The sequence below is a fragment of the Cyprinus carpio genome, chromosome A8 (assembly GCF_018340385.1).
Source record: "Cyprinus carpio isolate SPL01 chromosome A8, ASM1834038v1, whole genome shotgun sequence".
NCBI lineage: Eukaryota > Metazoa > Chordata > Actinopteri > Cypriniformes > Cyprinidae > Cyprinus > Cyprinus carpio.
This window is the reverse complement of record NC_056579.1, coordinates 19,871,480-19,891,061: the sequence shown is the minus strand read 5'-3', so window position 1 is coordinate 19,891,061 and position 19,582 is coordinate 19,871,480. Positions and strand designations below refer to the sequence as shown.

The 19,582-nt window shown below is 36.9% G+C and overlaps 1 protein-coding gene across 6 annotated transcripts; it reads left to right on the top strand.

Annotated features, from left to right (window-relative positions):
- The first annotated feature begins 1,175 nt into the window (after nt 1-1,175).
- On the top strand, nt 1,176-14,289 carry LOC109078162 (ELMO domain-containing protein 3-like). 6 transcript variants are annotated; one of them, XM_042762683.1, is made up of 14 exons: nt 1,308-1,652; nt 2,401-2,787; nt 2,913-3,100; nt 8,253-8,324; nt 8,426-8,506; nt 8,593-8,662; nt 8,759-8,821; nt 10,087-10,175; nt 10,277-10,400; nt 10,879-11,001; nt 11,141-11,271; nt 11,369-11,445; nt 11,606-11,733; nt 12,904-14,289. In XM_042762683.1, the coding sequence occupies exons 3-14, from the start codon at nt 3,065-3,067 to the stop codon at nt 13,146-13,148; spliced, it is 1,239 nt and encodes a 412-aa protein (XP_042618617.1). In that variant the 5' UTR covers nt 1,308-1,652; nt 2,401-2,787; nt 2,913-3,064; the 3' UTR covers nt 13,149-14,289. The 6 variants fall into 6 exon arrangements, with proteins under 6 accessions (XP_018949015.2, XP_042618618.1, XP_042618617.1 ...); XM_019093470.2 differs by lacking the exon at nt 1,308-1,652 and adding an exon at nt 1,176-1,266 and having other exon boundaries at nt 2,401-3,100; XM_042762681.1 differs by having other exon boundaries at nt 1,308-1,549; nt 2,401-3,100.
- The last annotated feature ends 5,293 nt before the right edge of the window (nt 14,290-19,582 follow it).

Sequence of the window (19,582 nt, the reverse complement as noted above, 5' to 3'; positions counted from 1 at the left end):
ATCAGAACACTAATAGAGGCCTTCACTAACACCCTTATATCTATAGACAGTCATTGTACATACAAGCTCAATTTATTCATCATTGCAACTCAATTCCATTTTATCCTGCTTTGTCATTCTTATGTGTCAATACAGTAATCAAGATAAGATGTGTATGCAAATAGGTTTTAGAAGTTAAACCTTAAAAGGACAAGCAGTAGAAAGAATGCCAAAATGCTTTCTGCAAAGTGCATGTCCACTTAAAAGGATTTCCTTAATTTGCCTGCATTACACTACATGCTGGTACTGATAAATGGGTAAGCTTATTTAAAAAAAAAAACATGGACATGAGTATTGTTTTAACCTTCATTTTATTTTTTAATATACTCAGCATCAAGATTTAGGTTAAAATGTATATTAGCAGATAAAGGTTTGGATGCACGTGTTTCTTTATTACTAATTTCCACGTTTAAGTGTAACCTATGGCTACTAAAATATTTTTGTTGTTGTCGCTGTAATAATATAAATACACTCCATGTAGAATATTAAAAATATGTCATAAAATGGCACAATTGAATTTTGATGTTCTTTTAAAATTATTTAATTGTACTTGTTTAAAATTAAATAATTCTAATTATAAATAATTATTTTGATGTTCTTTTAAAATTATTTTAATTGTACTAGTTTATAATTTAATTACACAAATCATAAATTTCCTCTACGAACCACATTCAACTTCCACTACCAACACGAACCACAGTTTGGGAAGCCTTGACTTAGCCTAACTCAATTTATATGCACTTCATGTTGTTAATGATAACAAATGGAATATATTTTATATATATCAATATGGTACAAGATTATCCTGTTTAAATCAAAGTGATAAAGTTTGGTCGAAAGAAAATAGTCTGATTATATTATCTAAAATGTGTAATGTAATGGATTGTGTTATTTTTGTCATGTAATTTGGAATCAGTAACAGACTACAATTTTCAAGTAATCTGCCCAGCTCTGTTTGTTTTTAAAATAGGATTATGATCCATGTACAATCTTAAAAATCTCATGTCTAATTATACAAGAACTAAAAGTAGTTTAAGATGAAGTACTGCTGTCACTGAAATTTCATGAAGAAATAAATAAATAAATAAATAAAACTACAAAAGGGCTCCTATAGTACCGGAAGTCTAGTTAGAGTAGAAGAACCACAATTCCCAGAAGGCGTCGGGGTTTTCAGTTACTGTGGAAAGGGGGGGAAGGGAAGCTGAGATTGGAGGGAGAGAAACTGAGGTAAAAATTACAACTAATATTTAATACCTATCATTCTAGCAACGATACTAATGCGTAATTAGCAGTTAAGAAAGGTAACTCTACACTGCTAGCACGTTTTGCTGGACCCTGTGTCGTAAAAGACTCCTTACAGGCAAGTTAGCTAAGCTAGAAGCGAGAGTACAGAAAGACTGAGGCAGTTTAGCTGGACAGACGCTCCAGCGCTCACTGACTGCACCGTGACAGTAAAAAACAACATTTCCAGCAGAAATCACTACAGTGAGGTCGGGAACTGTGCACTGAGGTAAACGCGAGCTCTTCGTGCTGCTCGTTGAAGTTGAAGGGAATGAGGAGGAGGAGGAGGGCTGAAATGCACCGTTATTTGCGGCAGAAATAACTGTTATTATGTGAGTAACGTCAAGTTGGTCAGTTTTCTGTGAGTCTGTATCATTATTAGCCGTCGGATAAATCTCCTGTGTTCAATATATGCAGCCGGATTCGCGGTTGCTTAAGTAAAACACGTTAAATGAATGCCGTCGTGTCTCTATGAAGTGTTTAATGCATGTTTTGTGAAGGTGTTTGACAGTTCACTGGATGCTGTCATAATACATTCACGCTGTGCCGCATCTGGAGCTGAGGCATCATATCTGAGGTCGCTGATGTCCAGTTCAGCGTTAATCATCGATTAATGCTTTGGCTTTCGAGTTGTCTGTCTTTGATGTTTATTATTATATTTAGTTTTTGTGAGTCAGGATGTAGGTGACGTCACCGCACAGCCTTTCTCTGCTTTATGAATGCATTAGATTCAGTTATCCGTCGTATGAAGCCTCGCTGCACATTAAAGGCATTGCAAAACGAAAGGGAGCGTTTGATATTTCATCTGTGGTTATTGATGATCGTATTGCTGGGCTCCATTTATTTTGATTTCAGAGGGATGCGGTCTTGATCAGGTGACGTCATGCTTTAAGGATGCTTGCCGATTTTCTGTGCAGCGCTCCGTTGCATTGCTCCATAATGAAAGCTGGAGAGTACATGCATGCCTTTAAATTGTGCACACGTTGATGTTTGTATTGCATATACATTTGAAAGTATTAGTTACAATGTGATTATTATTTCATTTGCATATTCTAATACTTATAATTGTGTATCCTACAGAGATTCGTTCAGACGTTGTCGGTGGAAGGCCACGGGGAGTTTCTGGAAAGACGCTTACTATCCCTCCAAGCCATCAGTAGACTCCCTTTTTAATGGCAGACCCCTGTAATAAGCCTCCGATCCTCCTAGTCTGAATTTCGTTCAACTTTCACTGAGATATCATCAGAGATTTCGTCTTCACAACAGAGCACTGACAGCTTCATCGCTGCTGTACCCAAACTGTTTCTGATTTCTGCTCCATTTGCAACGCTCCAGTCTCACATAAGTGGACTTATAGCTGGCACAGGCCCCATACAATTAGCACTCGACAGACTTGAGGAATCCATCTCCAACAAGGCCATCACGATTCACAACTCGCTGCACGATCCCACTTTAAACTAACCTCAGGTCTGTTACTGTTCAAATTATGCTTCTGCTCCTTGGCCCAACTCTGTTTCTACCAGCCCCTTTCTGAATCCCCAGAAGCGGCGCGGTTAAACAATGCACTACTGAAAGCTCTTCTCCTGTTTTAGTCTTAATCCACGCTTGTAAGAACGGGAGCAGGTGCTTCTGAAAGCGTTAAAAGTGCTCTAGAACCATGTGTGTCCAGTGGGCATTGTTTACATTTGGCCTAGTCCACAGGATGGGTGGACAGTAGGGGACAGCGAGACCGTGGACTCATGTCATGGAAGGGGTTGTTGCAGTCGCAGTACATACAGAGGTATGTATGACATCCCTACCTAGAGTACTTCTATACTGCATTACACTCCCACAGGTTAAAAATAAAATCACAAATTAGATCTGCTTAATATCTCAGCTGTTCACCTAGACAGCGATGAGATTAAATGAATGATAAATTTGTACTTTTGATGTCCTGCTTCTAGGGTTGTACGATATTGACAAAAATTATCTCTATGTTTTTGGGGATTTTGTTCGATAATGATAATTATCAAAATTTTACTGAGTGTGTTTTTGTGCTGATACCTTGGCTGGTTTAGGCCCATCATGGATGAATAAATATGACACTAAATCCACCAGTAGGTGGCGGCAAGTGCTTGTCTCAGTGAGTGATTAATTGAATCATTCATTCAAATGATTTGTTCAATCAAAAATATGAATTTGCGCAGAGCCGATCCTCCCTACACGCAAAGTACGCATGTTGCGTATGGCCCATCACGTAACATCCAAATCAGTCAAATCATGTAACGTGACTGTCATACTATACTAAAAAACGAGTTGAATTCTCACTGACCCGTGGAAGAGATGCTGTTTCCCGAAGCACTTTCCGTGTGCGCAATTTGAGACAGACTGAAACATGGACAAATATTGGCTACTTTGCGCTTTGTATTCGTCAAAATGTCTGTCTTGGTGAGTTTTCACTAAACACAGTCAGTTATGTCTTTAGTGAAAATAAACAGTTTGAAAAGTAATCGAATACTAGTCTATCTGTGCATTCTGTAACAGCATAAACTACTGTATAAACCTGCTGCTGTCTGTCATCTGTTAATAAAACAAAAGAAAATTTGAGAATTATTCACTGCACTTCATTGAATATTGTATACATTTGTTATGAATCAATTTGTTTACTTTATACAGTGAAGTCTATGCAGGGCTTTATTTTTAGATTTTATTACTTTAATGGATTTCTGTAGAGTAGGCTATTATAGGCTAAATTGTTTAATTGTTTAACTAGTTTTTTTATGAACAATTCCCCTCTTCCCTCCTTCCCCCCTTGCTTAGGGCCCCCAGAAGTCTAGGATCGTCTCTGAATTTGCGAGTGATATTTTTGCTGAGATCGTCACTGGCGACTATATAAATTTACATGTTTAAATTAAAAATATGTAAAAATTTGCATGTAATGCCTTTCGCATGTGATCACATCTGTTGTTATGTTGACGTTATAAACTGAGACGATGCGCATCAAAGTTTTAATGGAACAAACACCAGGGTTGACGGCACACCTGCTAAACGCAGCTCTAGTAGTGCAGCATAAGAGAGATGTGCGAAGTAAAAGTGCAGACAAGCAGTGGCTACTTTGTGCACAACTAGAACAAAATACAGCTGGTAAAGCTGTCAGCTTTGTGGACATTAAAATTATCGTTAACAGTTCTCGTTTATAATCGATACTGATATGGCTTATTGTTACCGTGGTCTTTAGTCTACATGCTGTGATCTGTTAATGCGTGAGGTTCATATTATTTGTAGCACACTTGCCATCCAATAATCACAATAAGCTTTGTGCTCTGTTACCTTTTAATAAACAAAGCATTAGCTTTAAAATGTGGCATGAGCTATCGCTTTAGTGCCTTTAGTGGCACGTGAACCCATCATATCTTTCTCTTTACTACTGTAGTACAAAATAATCATGAATGGACATCAAAAGGTATATGAGAAGATACAGTTCAGCTTACTGGAATATCTCATGTAATCGCCCCTTCTGTGTTTCAGACTGCAGAAAACGTGTTAAGCTTGTAAACTACAGTACGTGACACGTAACAATACATTTACCTTAGAATATCCATTCAGTGTCTATAAGCTCATTATTCAGCTAGGAAAAATAACTATAAAGAAGAGCATTTAGCTAAATATATGTGCTATATTGCATATTCATAGTTTTACTTAATCTGTTGTCTACTTAATAAGAATGCAAGGAGCTAAAGATAGAATTCAACACATCCTTTATAATTGTATGTTACTAATGAAGAAAAACAGACCGGCATATGACAGCATTTATACATTTATGCATTGAGAAGGAGCTCCATCTACACTCAAGGGCCAAGTGATGCTGACATAGTAATGGTCTGTGATATTGGCACAGATTCTGTGTAATAAACAATCATTTGTGACTGTGTATAGTTCTTAAGTTGGAAAAGACATTTAGTTCCCACTTTAAGTGAACCTTAGTTCCCAGGACATCTTCATGATGAATTAAAATGCTGATGCTGTAAAAGGAGGGGAGAGATTAACACAACAGTATGGTTGAAATGTTAAGGTGTTTTGTGTTTTTTTTAAAAAAGAGAAAGAAATAAAACAAGTATATTCAGTGGCACTTAAAAAAAATAATTTGGCGCCTTTTGTTTCTTATAGGAGGCAGTGGCTCCTTTAATAATTTTATTTTATTTTTGTCTGTAGCCCTGTCTCATTTGCAATAAGCGCTCACGCTGATATTCTGATAAGCCCTCTTGTTTGTGTAATAGCACTTAACTATATCATATCTCATAAATATTAAAAACGAAAACCCATATAGGGATATTTTTGCTTTCATAACTTGAATTATAGAGGCATTCCAATAAGTTTCATCACAGTGTGTTTTGTGTTTGTTTTTGTTTTTTTTTTGCAAACTGATTGACATAGTTGAAAATGTCCGCTTGCACATTGTTAAAACAACAATTACGATATTATCATAGACAGTAATTATCGGACACCACTACCTGCTTACTAAATTTTTTTTTTTTTTTATTCCCAAAAATTTTTTTTTTACTTGAAGTCGAAAGAAGCAGGAATCTAGATCACGATTAAAATACGATTAATCATGCAGCCCTGTTCGATGTAGTTAATTATTAGCTTTTCATGAACTCACAAACCCCCAGCAGTTTGGGAACAGTCAAATTTATCTTTAACTTTGTTTATTTTGTGATTTCTCTTTTTTTGGCCAGTCAGTCACTCAAAATACAAGTGTAGGGAGGTGGAGAGAGAGAGAGTTTGTACCTATAACTGTAAAAAAGCATACAAAAAGAACTTGCTGTTTATGGGCGCTTCCTCTAGACTGGGACGTCCAACACAGTATTTCCCAACCCTGTTCCTGTAGGCACCCCAGCAGTACACATTTTTGAACTCTTCCTAATCGAATACACTTGATTTAGCTCAGCTTGTTAATAGAGACTCTAAGAGCTGAAGTGGATGGTTCAGATAAGAGAGACCTCCAGAATGTATACTGTTGATGTGCCCTCAGAAAGAGGGATGGGAAATACTAATCTTTTTATGGAATCCAAACATCTCCCACATTGGGAAGATAACTTTTTTTGGGTGCAGGTCTCTCCTCCAACATGATTTTGTGCAGCAATAGTAGATACGCAATGCATTTTCTTCTTTTTGTTTTATGATGGTTGGCAACAATGTTAAGTTACAACACAAACACCATTCCAATCACCACCTCCTGACAACTCAAACATTAACATCTTATCAGTATTATTATTTCATAAATAGCATGGTTATCATCACTATGTTCTGACAACTCTAATCTGAACTGCTAATTTTATCAATTTTATACAGTTTTTATTTCTCATAAGGAATTTTTGGAGGATTTTTTTGAGTCAGAGATTATTAAATGAAACTCCATTTCGTCTGTTACCCTGTATACTGTACTAAACTATACTTGCTTAGGGCTGATTTTGTAATTTCAGGGCATGCATAAATACATTTGATACTGCATTTGAAATTTCCTAACAGGTGTGACACAGCTGCTATACCATCCTTTACACCTCCTCTCTTTGTTTTACCCTGTGAAAAAAAGAGCACAGAGGGAATTTCACAACATGGCAACTACACTGACAAGGGGAATCTAGTCTAAATTATAAGCACTGTACATTGCACTAAAATACCACAAATAATTTAATCTATATACAAGAAAATCATTAAACATTCTCCAAAAGAAATGTGCACAGTTGTGAATTCAGTTTGCAGTTTAAATAGGATGTTCCAAAAACATAAGGTAAGGAATAAAACAAAAAACAAAAAAATATATAAACATACATTTCAAATGCAGTTTAATTTTAAACATTTGTGGTAGCTTTTCAAAAACATAAGGTAAGGAATGATATTAGCAACACAAATATTTTGAGATATATTTTTATTTATTTATTTTACAGTGTTTCCTCTTGGATTTTTTCCAGCTGTGGTGGCAGGACTGTTTCCCACAGGGCCTCCTTCCCCCTGGTGGTTAAACCTCCCCACCCAACAATCATGTGAATAAATTCGGAATTGAATTTATTTTAACTAAAAAAGATAGTAAAAAGTAAGTAATAAAATAAGAACAAATGTGATGCAATACATTTGACAAAAATGTATGACAAGCAAAAAAAAAGTATGAAAATGACAAGCAATAGCACAAACAAAAAGAATAACAAGATACAAATTAAATTAACACTACTTTTAAGTTTTCCAGGTAAGTCTAACAGTAATTTTTTAGGTACAGAATTACTACAGAAACTAAACTCAACTGTAAAAAAAAAACAATTCAACATTCATCTGTAGAATAACACTGGGTATAAATAAGCACTAATGAGACCGACAGCAGCAGGTTTATTTAGGCTGCTGTCTCTTTAAGACCTCATTCATTGATCTAATATACTGTTACACATGTGTCCCAAATGGCACACATACAACTGCAAGATGACTGTTAAAGATCACTTCTTCTGGAAAGTGTCTGCTGTGTACAAACTTCTGATATACGTCTTTGCAACGTCAGTTTTACATGCATTCTAAATCATAAACAAGACATTTTCTCTCTCTGCACTTGAATTGCTTAAAGTAGTGATTTGAAGCTTCGAAAATCATTAACTAAAAGTCACTCAAATGTTTAAATTGGCATGACTTAAAAGCTTATTATACATTACGTTATCTGTCATTACGTTATAAGTGCAGAACCTGCGGGAATAAGTAGAATTATGCGCAATACCCGTTCCGAAATTCAAGCCCTGCTCGGTCTCCTCCGCTAATTCCTCGACTGTGAATGATGTGAGTGGTGTCACTATGATGTCACTGAGAAGCTGAAGCCGTGGCAGGGATGATTTTTGGTGTGGCAGCCCGCCATGGCAGAACGAATGTAGCAGAAACACAGTATTATATATGTATTTTTGATTTCTTACTTTTAGGGCTTGAATGGTTATCCACAAGAATGTAAACAGACAGAGGATCTAACCAGTGGGCACTCCAAATGCACAACTGTGAGAACACCGCTAAAATATGTTCAGTGAAACCAGGTCTTGTGAATATCTGCATGCATCACGGTTGCTTCCTGTTGATGTATTTCATGTTTTTTATATAGATCCTAAATGGACTGACTCCAGGTAATGGCATCAAAGACAATGGCAACTTGAATGGCAACCCTTATCTCAAAACTGTCCCAGTGAGTATTTCACTTACAGTCACGTGGTGTTTTGTGTTCCTGGTTTGAATAGCGATGGTAATGGTGTGAACTTTTTGGTTGTGTAGATCTCAGCGCTGAAACAGAATGGGCTCTTACAGTCTCTGGCAGCAGGAGGCAATCAGACTAAAACAGAAGGTGAAGACTTCATCACTCAGAAACATTGTTGCACAGAATAATGTCAGTAGTTCAACAGTTCAATAACAGTGTGTGTGTGTAATTTTGTCTGTCTAGAGGTGAGCTTGGAGGTGGAGCGAGCACAAGAGGAGTGGGATGCCCTGGAGAGCATCCAACCAGGTGAGACCAATTACCTTGTCACCATGGAAACAACATCCTGTCAGCCTGGATACTAAGCACATTACGTCACCGTGACTAAGCATGCGCCCCTACCCTGGAGAGATGGCATCACCTCCTTGGCTAAAATAGATACATTGTCATTCTGAATAATTGGCTAAAAAATTTATTATCTTTGCATCCTTAAATTAAACAATAATTTAAAGGAAGGAAAACTAAAACATTAAATTTTGGCAGGAACATTCAACCAAAAATTATTCCGACACCAGATATAATTTTTGATATTTTTTTTGTTAGTGGGTGCAGGACACTATAGTTCATTTACGTAAGTGAAGATAGAAAAATAAAGTAAACTGTGACATATTATTCCCTAAAAAGTCTTCATACAGTGGACTACCAGTAAAATTGATAAAAATTATTCAGACATGACATCACTTATAAATAGCGGTAATTACGGGAAACTCAGCTCAATTGATTCTTATAGATTTGAGGCTAGCCTGCTGCAAAGCTAAGTCAGCTTGTCAGACATTAAGCGGGTCACATTTCTTGAACTGATTCCTTGTCATTGACAGAATTTTCCGGTTTTCCGTGTTTTCACTGTTATACAGCAGGAAGCGCTATTACACATCTTCTGAAAGAGTACTGAATGTCTGGATCAAAACACAGTGAAGAAGAACCAGAAACAAGCGATTGCATATGTAAGCAGATGCATATGCAAAATAACGCGATCATCAAACATTAAACAGCATTTAAATCAAAACTGCCTAACGTTACCGATTGAAATGTCTATCCATGAAGCGCTATAGGACTGTGCAGGCTTTGGAGGTGTTGATGGAAGCGATCTACTCCATTCAAATATTTTTTTTAATACAAAAATACTTTTTTATCTATATCTTTTCAGTATTTAAAATGTTTTGGTGTTCAGAACCTTTTTGACATCTACATATAATTACTCAGTGCAAACATGGTTAATCCGGACATTTCTTAAGGTAATTTACTCAGTGTGAACTCGTCTTGCTCCGTGTTTGAGAGGCATTATAAGTACTGGCAGGTAAGCAACATGCACTTGTGACAACGGGGCTTAGCAGAGGATCAGTTCCACACAATCAGTCAGAAATTACATTAAGTTTCACAAGCCTTCAGTACACACACACAAAAAAGCTTAATTTTGAAATACACATCACTGTATTCTGATTTTCCAGACTGAACCATGTTCAGCAAATATGCAGTTATTGGTAATTTGTCAGTAAAGAGTGTTTTTCTTGTAGTTTTTTCTGAGGATCTCACTCCATCACCGCTGATCTCTTTCAATGAGGCTCTGCAGCATTTTCAGACCTCTGATCTTGGAGACTTGCTTGTGAGTTTATTATAAGTAACTACACTATGACTGCATTCACACAGCAGAAGAATATGGCTGATTCTCTTTCTGTTTTCTTTATACTTTCTCTTCACTATTAGAAGAACATTCAGCCCACCATTCGCAGGACTGGATTTGCCGCCATCACCCATTTCCTGTTCGGTCCTCCACGGCTACACAAAGACCTTGTAGAGGAGAGAGACTTAGTGTTTGCCATCGCACAGTGTGAGTAAAACATATGACTTGACAAGTCAAGTAGCTACATGCTTTGTTTCAATGACTACATTCATCTATTTAGTAAGAGTTCTAATGGATAGCTTTTCAGTGTTGATGAATCAGTTAAAGGGGCATGAAATGTGTTATAAGATCTTTATATTGTATTCCTGGAGGTTACCTTTTGACATTTACAATGAGCACATTTCTGCATCATTTGTAGAGGTTTGATTGCATATGATGGAAGTCCAGCCAGAGATCATTGCAGTAGTCCAGCCTAGAAATGACAAGGGCCTGGATGAGGGTTGTGCAGCATGCTCTGTTAGGAAGGGTCTGATCTCGCTGATGTTGTGCAGTGCAAACCTGCATGATCGTGCTGTCCTTGCATCCTTGATTTTCAGTTTCATGACCTCTTTAAGTTGTTCAGACGGCTACCAGAGTAACTGCCTAAATGTCTTGGGTGTGATGTCTTTGTTTTGTGATTCTGTAGGTTCTCTGGATAATGGCCAGTCAGTCCACATGCGTGTACTCCAAACCATCTACAGGAAATTGACCTGCACTCGAGCTGACTGCCCTCGCTATGGACCACACTGGGAGAACGTGGGCTTTCAAGGTACCTCAAATAAGCACCTATGCATAAAATGTCTAATCAAAACAAAAAAAATAGTAATTAATTGATTATTTTCATGATGTCATGAAATACAAGTCACCCGTTTGTAATATTTGTTTTTGGGCGTCTTTTATACTTCCAGGTGCAGACCCTGCAACAGATCTGAGGGGAACTGGTTTTCTGGGCCTGATGCACACACTCTACTTCGTCATGGACCCAGAGATTCTACCACTTGCTAGAGAAATCTACAAACTCTCTCAGCATTCAGTCCAGGTGATGCAAAACACAGTCAAATATATACTTGATACAACCTTATTAAAAATCGTTCAAAAACAGTAAAAATACTCGTTTTCATTTTTAACACATGCAGAATTTTCCCTTCTGTGTGATGTCAATCAACATGACCCGGATTGCCCTGCATGCTCTCAGGGAGGAAGTGCTGTCCAAGTAAGTCATTCCACAATGCAGGAAGCTGAAGTTTTTAAACATTAACAGGTGTTTATTTTGTACAGTATTAAATACATAATGTCAAGCTTTGAAATGATTTGGACCTCTGCAGTTGTTTCCATGGCAATAAAACATTTTGTTGCTTTGTGATGTCACATAGGGAGTGTAACCGAAGGCAACAGGTCGTGGCAGTGCTGAATGATTTTTATGTTGCAACGTTCCTGTACCTCTATCAGCTGTGGAAGAGCCAGCAGAAAACCATCTCTGACTCTGGCCATGTACTCAAAGGTGACATTTCAGTTACAAATTTACAGTGTTGTATTTGTGCATGGTATTGTTTAGTGACTTTCAGCATTGAATTGACACTGTCATTTGGTTAAAATCATTTGAATATGCCATCATTTACCTTTATTTTTAAAATGAAACAAGCGGTTTTTGCAACTGAGATTAGAAATGGTTCAGACAGCAAATCGATTCAATTCATGAATCAGAGGTTTTTGATTCAGTAATATTTTTTGCAATTTCAGAACTTTACAATTTTTGTTGGAACAGTTTTTGCTGGAAATAAGGTTATGGTAAGATTGTGTAACTTTAGATGCCAGTGAAATTTCACAGTTCTTGCTAACAATTTCAATACCACAACAAAAGCTAATACTAACTTAATACAAGTAAACAGTTACAAGAAAACAAATTAATACAAATAGAATGAAGCAAATGTTTTTCAGGTAGGTCAATCTAACAGTAGTTTTCAAGTAAAAAATACTACAAAAATTAAATTATAAAGTGTAAAATTAAACTCTTTAGTCTTCACTGTATGAATTAAACTGACTCACTATGTCTCCATTAATTCATGCATGTTACTAATTTAATGCTAACATGGTTTAAGATATTGAAAGGTACTTTACTGAATTCCAGTTAATTACATTTTTAGCATTTTAAAATGATTATTGACTGCAACAACAAATCCATGTTTCAAGTTCAATGCAGGTGCATTGGCAAATTTTGTAATCAATGCATCAAGAAAGCAAATGATTTGTTACACCCTTAGGTGAAATGCAAAGGTGGGTGATCATGTCCCAATGTTCTCATGATTGTGATGTCACCTTGCCAGTTTCAATTTTTTTGTTTGTTTGCTTGTTTTTGCAGCTTAGTAACCATCAATTGTATAGGTCAGGGTTGTCCAATACTTTTCCTTAAGAGATCTACCATCCTGAAAATGTTCAGCTTCAACCCACACTTGGACCAGCTAATTAATCTCTTCAGTAGCTCTTGATAAATACATACAGCTGTGTTGGAGCAGGACTGGAACTGAAGTCTGCAGGTAGCTAGATCTCCAGGAACAGGATTGGGCACCCCTGGTGTAGATGAACTGGATTAATAGCTTTGTTTAACATTAGAGTTTATATAGTGAAAAATGAAAAAGCCTGTCATTGTCTCTTTCTGCTCTGTGATGCACAGAAGTTGAGCTCTTTGCTAAGAAGAACCCCAAGCAGATTCTCAAACGTCTTGAAGGTTACCTGAAGGAGAGACGTGCTGGGACAGGACACCGAACATCACCTGACACACTATCGCATAGCAACCCTTCACCTGGTGACACTGCGTCTCGAGCAGGGAGTCAGGGCGGGAAGGAGGACAAAGAGATGAACTTCACTGGAGTGTGTGAGCTGCCACCTGAGATGGAGGGCGAGGCAAGACTCATCTGAGAGACAGAGAGGGATTCGATTTGTACAGTCTCAACTATCTCTTGTGCTCTAAGTTTGTTGTTCAATCTGTTTCTTTGTTTCCTTTCTGTCCTTTCATGCTTAAGTACACTCAGAGACAAGTCTATGTTGTAACTGTAGTTGCTAAAAAATATAAAACTATTTGCTGCCTTTTTTCTGTTAGAGTACCTATTGGCTCTTCTATGAAAAAGACTAAATTTAGTTGCCAAGTTGAAAAGGAGAATCTCAGAAATAACTGCCTCAGTGGCAGCAAGTTGTTTCGAACTTGTCAGGAAGAAAGAGACACAGTTTACAGGCCTCAAGGGTGTGCAGTTGCAGAGGAGATGGCTGCAGAAGCCAGCCAGCACCTTACCCACTAATGTGGTATTGAGTGAGAGTGACTTTCTGTGTGTGATGAACTGACTGTTTAGGCATGCATTTGATGGAGACTAGTCTAGTGAAAGCCTTGTTGATCCTCATGGTCATTCGAACATGGTCACTGTGACGGAGTCAATGTTCAAGAAAGTTGGGGTTTATATTGATGTTGGCTCTTTGCTCTTCACTGTTGATAAAAATGGAATGAGGTATCAAAACATTGGATGGAAATAGCCTCAATAGGCCAAAGTTTTTTTTGTCCCTTTTAGAGAGATTAATGTCACAATATGATTCAGAGATTGTCTGGCATGTTTCTGTTGGCAGGAGCTCTTCAACAAGAGCCTGAGGTTGATGAGTCAGGGCATCTTTTTGATGGGAAAGTGCATTTTAGTGACCAGTAGACCAAAATGTATTGATGTTTGAGTATCTGTTTTGCAGTTCAGTTACAAGTCTAACGTTGACACTTGCGGACTCTTTGCTATTAACTGAATTATCAGCTAAATTTATTTCACTATTTGAGCTTTGAGCTTAAATTAGGGCAGTAATAAAAGTTAAATGTTATATTTGGAGGTGTAGTTATGCTTGTCTGCATGAAGCAAATCCTACATGTTTCCTTTAATGATACCAAGTAGATTCCAGTTTTAAGTAGTCATAACATGACTATGAACATGTTGACATGTTGTGGACGAGAGTGAGGATGATCCCGTGATTGAAAATTTTGCTGGTTCATTTCTGGGGGCCAGTTGCATTAACTTAGCCTCTGTGTTAAGACAGTGTCTTAAGGACTATTCAAAACAAACAAATCTAAGTTTTTATGTAACAGAATTAAATACATACGACCAGTCTTTAAGAAAAAACGGTCCCATAACCTAACAATTATTTCCTTCAGAGTTGCATGAGACAAGTTTGGTATCCCGGACGAGCCCCCCAAGTTTTTTGAATCCTATTATACCAGAAATGGTCAAAAAAAAATGTTATTGGTTACTAAATACATCATTTTTTTAAAGATGTCTACTAGCTTGTCTTAGATGGTGTATTTTAAACTGTTGGATACAAAAACATTTAGGTCACATTAGGGATAACAAACATGGCTATTCCAACAAAAATCACACAAAAAAAATAACCTAACAATTATTTCCTTCAGAGTTGCATGAGACAAGTTGAAAACTTAAATGGCAAAAAGTCACTCTTGTGAACTTCTTGCATCTAACATACAGCATTCAAATAGAAGTGTGAGACCAGTTTATAGTGTAGTCAAATTCACCGTAAGACTTGTTGATTTACACACACACAAAAAACGTAGAATACTTTGTTTGCTGTCGGGCCACATCAGGTCAGTGCAGAAAATATTTGAGAATTTGATGTATTTTTGTCATTTGCATCTTGTTCTCCCTAGTCCAGGTCCAATAAAGATGAGGGTTGAAAAATTTTCGGAAACTTTCCAAAAATCCCTGGAATATTCCAAAAAATCCTGGAACCTTTCCAAAATTTCTGGAATATTTCCGAAATTTACTGGAAGTTTTCCACCTTTTTGCAACCCTAGTTGCAGCAGTCATGTAAATTGACAGTGACCTACTGTACATTTGGAAAAAAACTTGATGGGAAAAGAATTTTCCCTCCTTTGGCAACCCTATTCTGCACTTTCGTCTTGTTAGCATGTCAGGTAGCGCTAGAGATGTAGCATCCAGGAATCGTTGTTTTAATTCCTTGTTGAAAAAGCTTGTTAATCTAATGCCGTATGGTTGCATATGTTTGTCTAAGTTACCTAGTCCAAAGTGTTGTTGTACAATATGAGCACAGTGTGTATGTTTCAGGTTTAATTTTACGCTCTTATTTGATTCTTTTGTAGTCTTTATTTTTCCTAAACGACACATGAATATAAATACTCAGTGGATGTATATTAGAAGTCCTGTCACTTTAGCCAGTTTAATTTTATATAAAGCAGAGTAGTATTTTATAAACTTGAATAAGAGCAAAGCATGATGGAAAAATATGTTTATATACAAAGGCAAATCACCCTTTCCTGGGTTATTTACTAGTTTGGCTGGTTTGTATTTAGTTTAGATAAGCAGGTTCAACACTTTCATATCCGTCTATATATCTGAGTGAATTCAGTGCTGTTGTTAACTCCACGGCAAGCATTAATGTGTTACATACCCAGCGTTTTGTGTTCCACATTGACCTGCTGAAAGCAACGTTAACACTAAGAAAGAGTGAATTATGATGTTGCATAATAGTATGTCGGCTGATTTCAGTGTCAGACTGTTGAGAGAAGACTGCCTGAGAAACGGTGGAAAGCACACGTGTATTTCCATATTCCGAGCTGTTGTATGCAGTTACTTCTCAAAAGTGTGTTTCTGTTATGTTTACTATTTGCTTATGAACAATCATAATTACAAATCTAGCAATCATCCATAACCCTGACCATGATATTAGCCTGGTTTGGCACCTTTTTTGTGTATATTTTTGCACAGTCAATTGCTTAGTGGTTGTTTTGCTGTTTTGTTTTTAAAGGAGAGGGTGGTCTGTATGTGAGATGACTATTAAAGTGCGTGTATATATATAAATATATATAACAAAGATATATGATTGTAACAGTATGATTGTTACCGGGGCATATTATGCATACCTCAGGCTTCAGACAAATCTCTTCTGGGCAGACGTTTTTTTGAGGACAGCCATGATCCCATGTCGTAGCACAAAATGGTGTGGTGTCTCTTGCAGTAATCTACCTAGCTTGGGAATGTACTGTATGTATATGTATGTACACTAATGCAGCACTGCAAAATATTGACTTCTACAGTATATATTTCTATAGCCCATGTTTGTGAAAACCGTAGTCTTACACGCTGAAATGCAACCGAACCTTCGCTGGAGAATGTTTTTAACAATCTGAATGGTTTGACATCGAAGCAAATCAGACGGATTTGTGGCCTTTGGTATTTGCTGTGCTTTCGTGAATGGATTTTTGCAGTTACAATATGTCAAAAACGATTCACTCTACTATGGCACAATGTAACAATATTTGTTTGGACCAAAAGGAACATTTGTGGGTTTGAAGCTGGTTTGGAGGTCGGGGTCTTTTAACGGAAGATCTTGCCATCCTTAAATGTTAGGATCTCTCTGTTTTGATTTCCCAGTGTGTTTTACCAGATAGCATTCCACAATACTTCATCTCTCTGGCCCACAGAGCTGAAATTTATTTCTGGAGAAAATACAACCCACATGTCAAATTTGATTGATTGAGTTGCCCTGATTCAAATTACAAATATCCTGCACTTCATTTAAAGATGCACCGTTGTTGTCTGTTATGATCCTTCAGAGCATTTTATTATATCTGAAACTTGATTGTAGAATCCCTATTTTATAATGAAAATATATTTCAGAATATATGCGGTGGTACAGTGATGTATCGTATGAAGAGTAATAAATAAATGCAACTTAAAAAATATTTAAGTCATAAATTGTAATTCTTTGCATGTGCTTTTTTTTTTTTTTAACCAGTTAGTTTAAACAGGTCATCATAGTGATTGTTCTAGAATTTTAATAGTGTGGAATGGCCATCAGGGGTCAGTCTACTTTAATTGCTGATGCAGTCTGACCAGCATATGCTGTCCTGCACTCAAATGTGTTTTCTTATCTGTTAGTTAATAGCAACTATGGTTTCCATCAGGAATGACTTTTCTCTGCATTGCTTTATAAAGTGCTGACCATTTACGATACGATATGATACAATATACTTTATTGTCCCCATAGGGGAAATCTTCTTGGGCTTAGTGTATGCTGCATGTACAGATCATGTAAAAATAACCAAATCACACTTAAAACGTACCAGTAATAAATAACAATACCAGCAAAAAATAAAATAAATAATATAAAACAATGCATTATGTTAAAATTAAAATGCTAACCAGTACCAAGTCATTGGCCTTTGTCCTTACCATTCCAAATTCTAATGGAAACAGTTACAAAAGAGTTTTTGAACCGGTTGAATCGACATTGGTGAACTCTGTACCATCTTCCTGAAGGCAGAAGCACATGCTCAGGGTGTAAGACGTGAGAAGGATCAGCCAGTATCTTGAGCCACTGTGTGCACAGACTGCTCAAATAATGTTTTGAGCGATGGATAGTCTTTGAGGTCTGCAATTTTCATGGCCATCCGGACAGTGGGGGAAAGTCTGTTTTTTAATTGTACAGAGAGGTTGCCATACCAGGACTGGATCCCATACCTGACCTATGGGATCTCATACAATTCTCAAATGTCTGTTATATAGAGTGTGAATGAACATTGTATAGAGCACATCATCTAGCCAGAAAAACCCACATAACATCTGTGTTGTAGAACTCCACAGAAAGCTCCACAGATTTGATGGAAACACCATTATTCTGAAGGTTCTACGCATCTACTTGTTTATTATTTTAAATTAACTGAGTGATTCATTCACCTTCCATATTCTCTGATCTGATAAATTGTCCATTCCACAGAATTCAACAGATTCTTCCCTGAAAACCACACTTAAAATTACTCCGGAGGGGTGTATAAGGAATTTTTTATTTTTTTTCTCCAGCATTATTTAACAGTGAACACAGCTTGGAGTAATCTCTACATATAATACATATATATAATATAGTTTAATATATATAAAATAGAGTTTAAACATTGCCAGTTGTACAGTTATACATTACCGTTTAAAGGCATAGTTCACCTAAAAATAAAAAGCTGCTGAATATTTACTGACCTGCAGACGATTGAAGTGAGATTGTTTCTTCATCAGAACCTGTTTGGAGAAATGTAGCATAACATCACTTGCTCACCAGATGATCCTCTGCAGTGAATGGGTGCCGTCAGAATGAGAGCCCAAACAGCTGATAAAATCATCACAATAAACGATTCCAGTTCATCAAAGAAAAGAGTGAGAAAGTCCATCCACTGTTATCCTCTCACATCAATATCCACTGACACATTTGTTTAGAACTATTTTGTTCCGTTTTTGTTTTTAAACGGTGCTTAATCTGTGCATATTTCTCTCCTGATTCTGACTTTTTCCACTCGAGAATGGAAAGAGGACTCAGCAACAGTTTGAAATTTAAAAACAGCTTTATGATGGATTTGTTTCTTACAAACACAGCTTTTCATGTCACAGGAGATTAATTGATGGACTGGAGTGGTGTGGGTTACTTGTGGATTATTGTGATGTTTTTATCAGCTTTTTGGACTCACTGCAGAGGATCCATTGGTGAGCAAGTGATGAGAGAGCATATTGTGAGAATAAATTTTCAACACATTTTCATTGTTGGGCGACCTTATTTCTTAATGCATTACACATGAACATAAATTAACATTGAAGTTAGTTTTTTGTTGTTGTTTTGTTTTTTAAATGGCCATTGATGCAGATTGTTCATTATATTTAATTCATTCATGTTAACAAATAAACCTTTTAAAAGCCTTTAATACTTTAGAACAAATTGAATAGACTTTTAAAATGCACAATTTTGAAGTGCTTTTCTTCTTTATCCATAAATTAATTTGAATACTTTAGGACTGTTTTGGCATTCTTTTGATGAAATCTGGTGGTTTTTTCTGCATATAATCAACTATACACAGCTTCTCTGAGAATCTTGGCCTGAACTTCCCTGGCTGAAGGATCAGAACATCAAATGCAAACCTGCTGTTTTGGCATCCTTACAGTGGCTCTGATGCTGTCCCTTTGTCCCAGAGTCAGGGTAACAGATCCAGACTGCTCTCTCAGGGCTCAATGTAGAAACGGGCCAGCGATTCTTCCAGGAATTTCTGATTCAATAGGACAGACATCTGGTCTGCTTTGTTGACTACCAAAGAAAAAGGCAGGATAACATCCTAAGAGGTAAGAGCGAAAACAACTCATGGCAAGATTCAATAAATAGTTGTTTTAAATTTATCCTCAACAGTACTGAAAGCATTGTAGTTTCTTGCTGTTTTGGCTTCTAGGTCTCTTTACTGATTTGAATCGGGCTTGGGTGAAGGAGACACTCTCTGCTGGAAATGCTTATGCCAGATGACATGCTGTCTGGATGAAGGACAC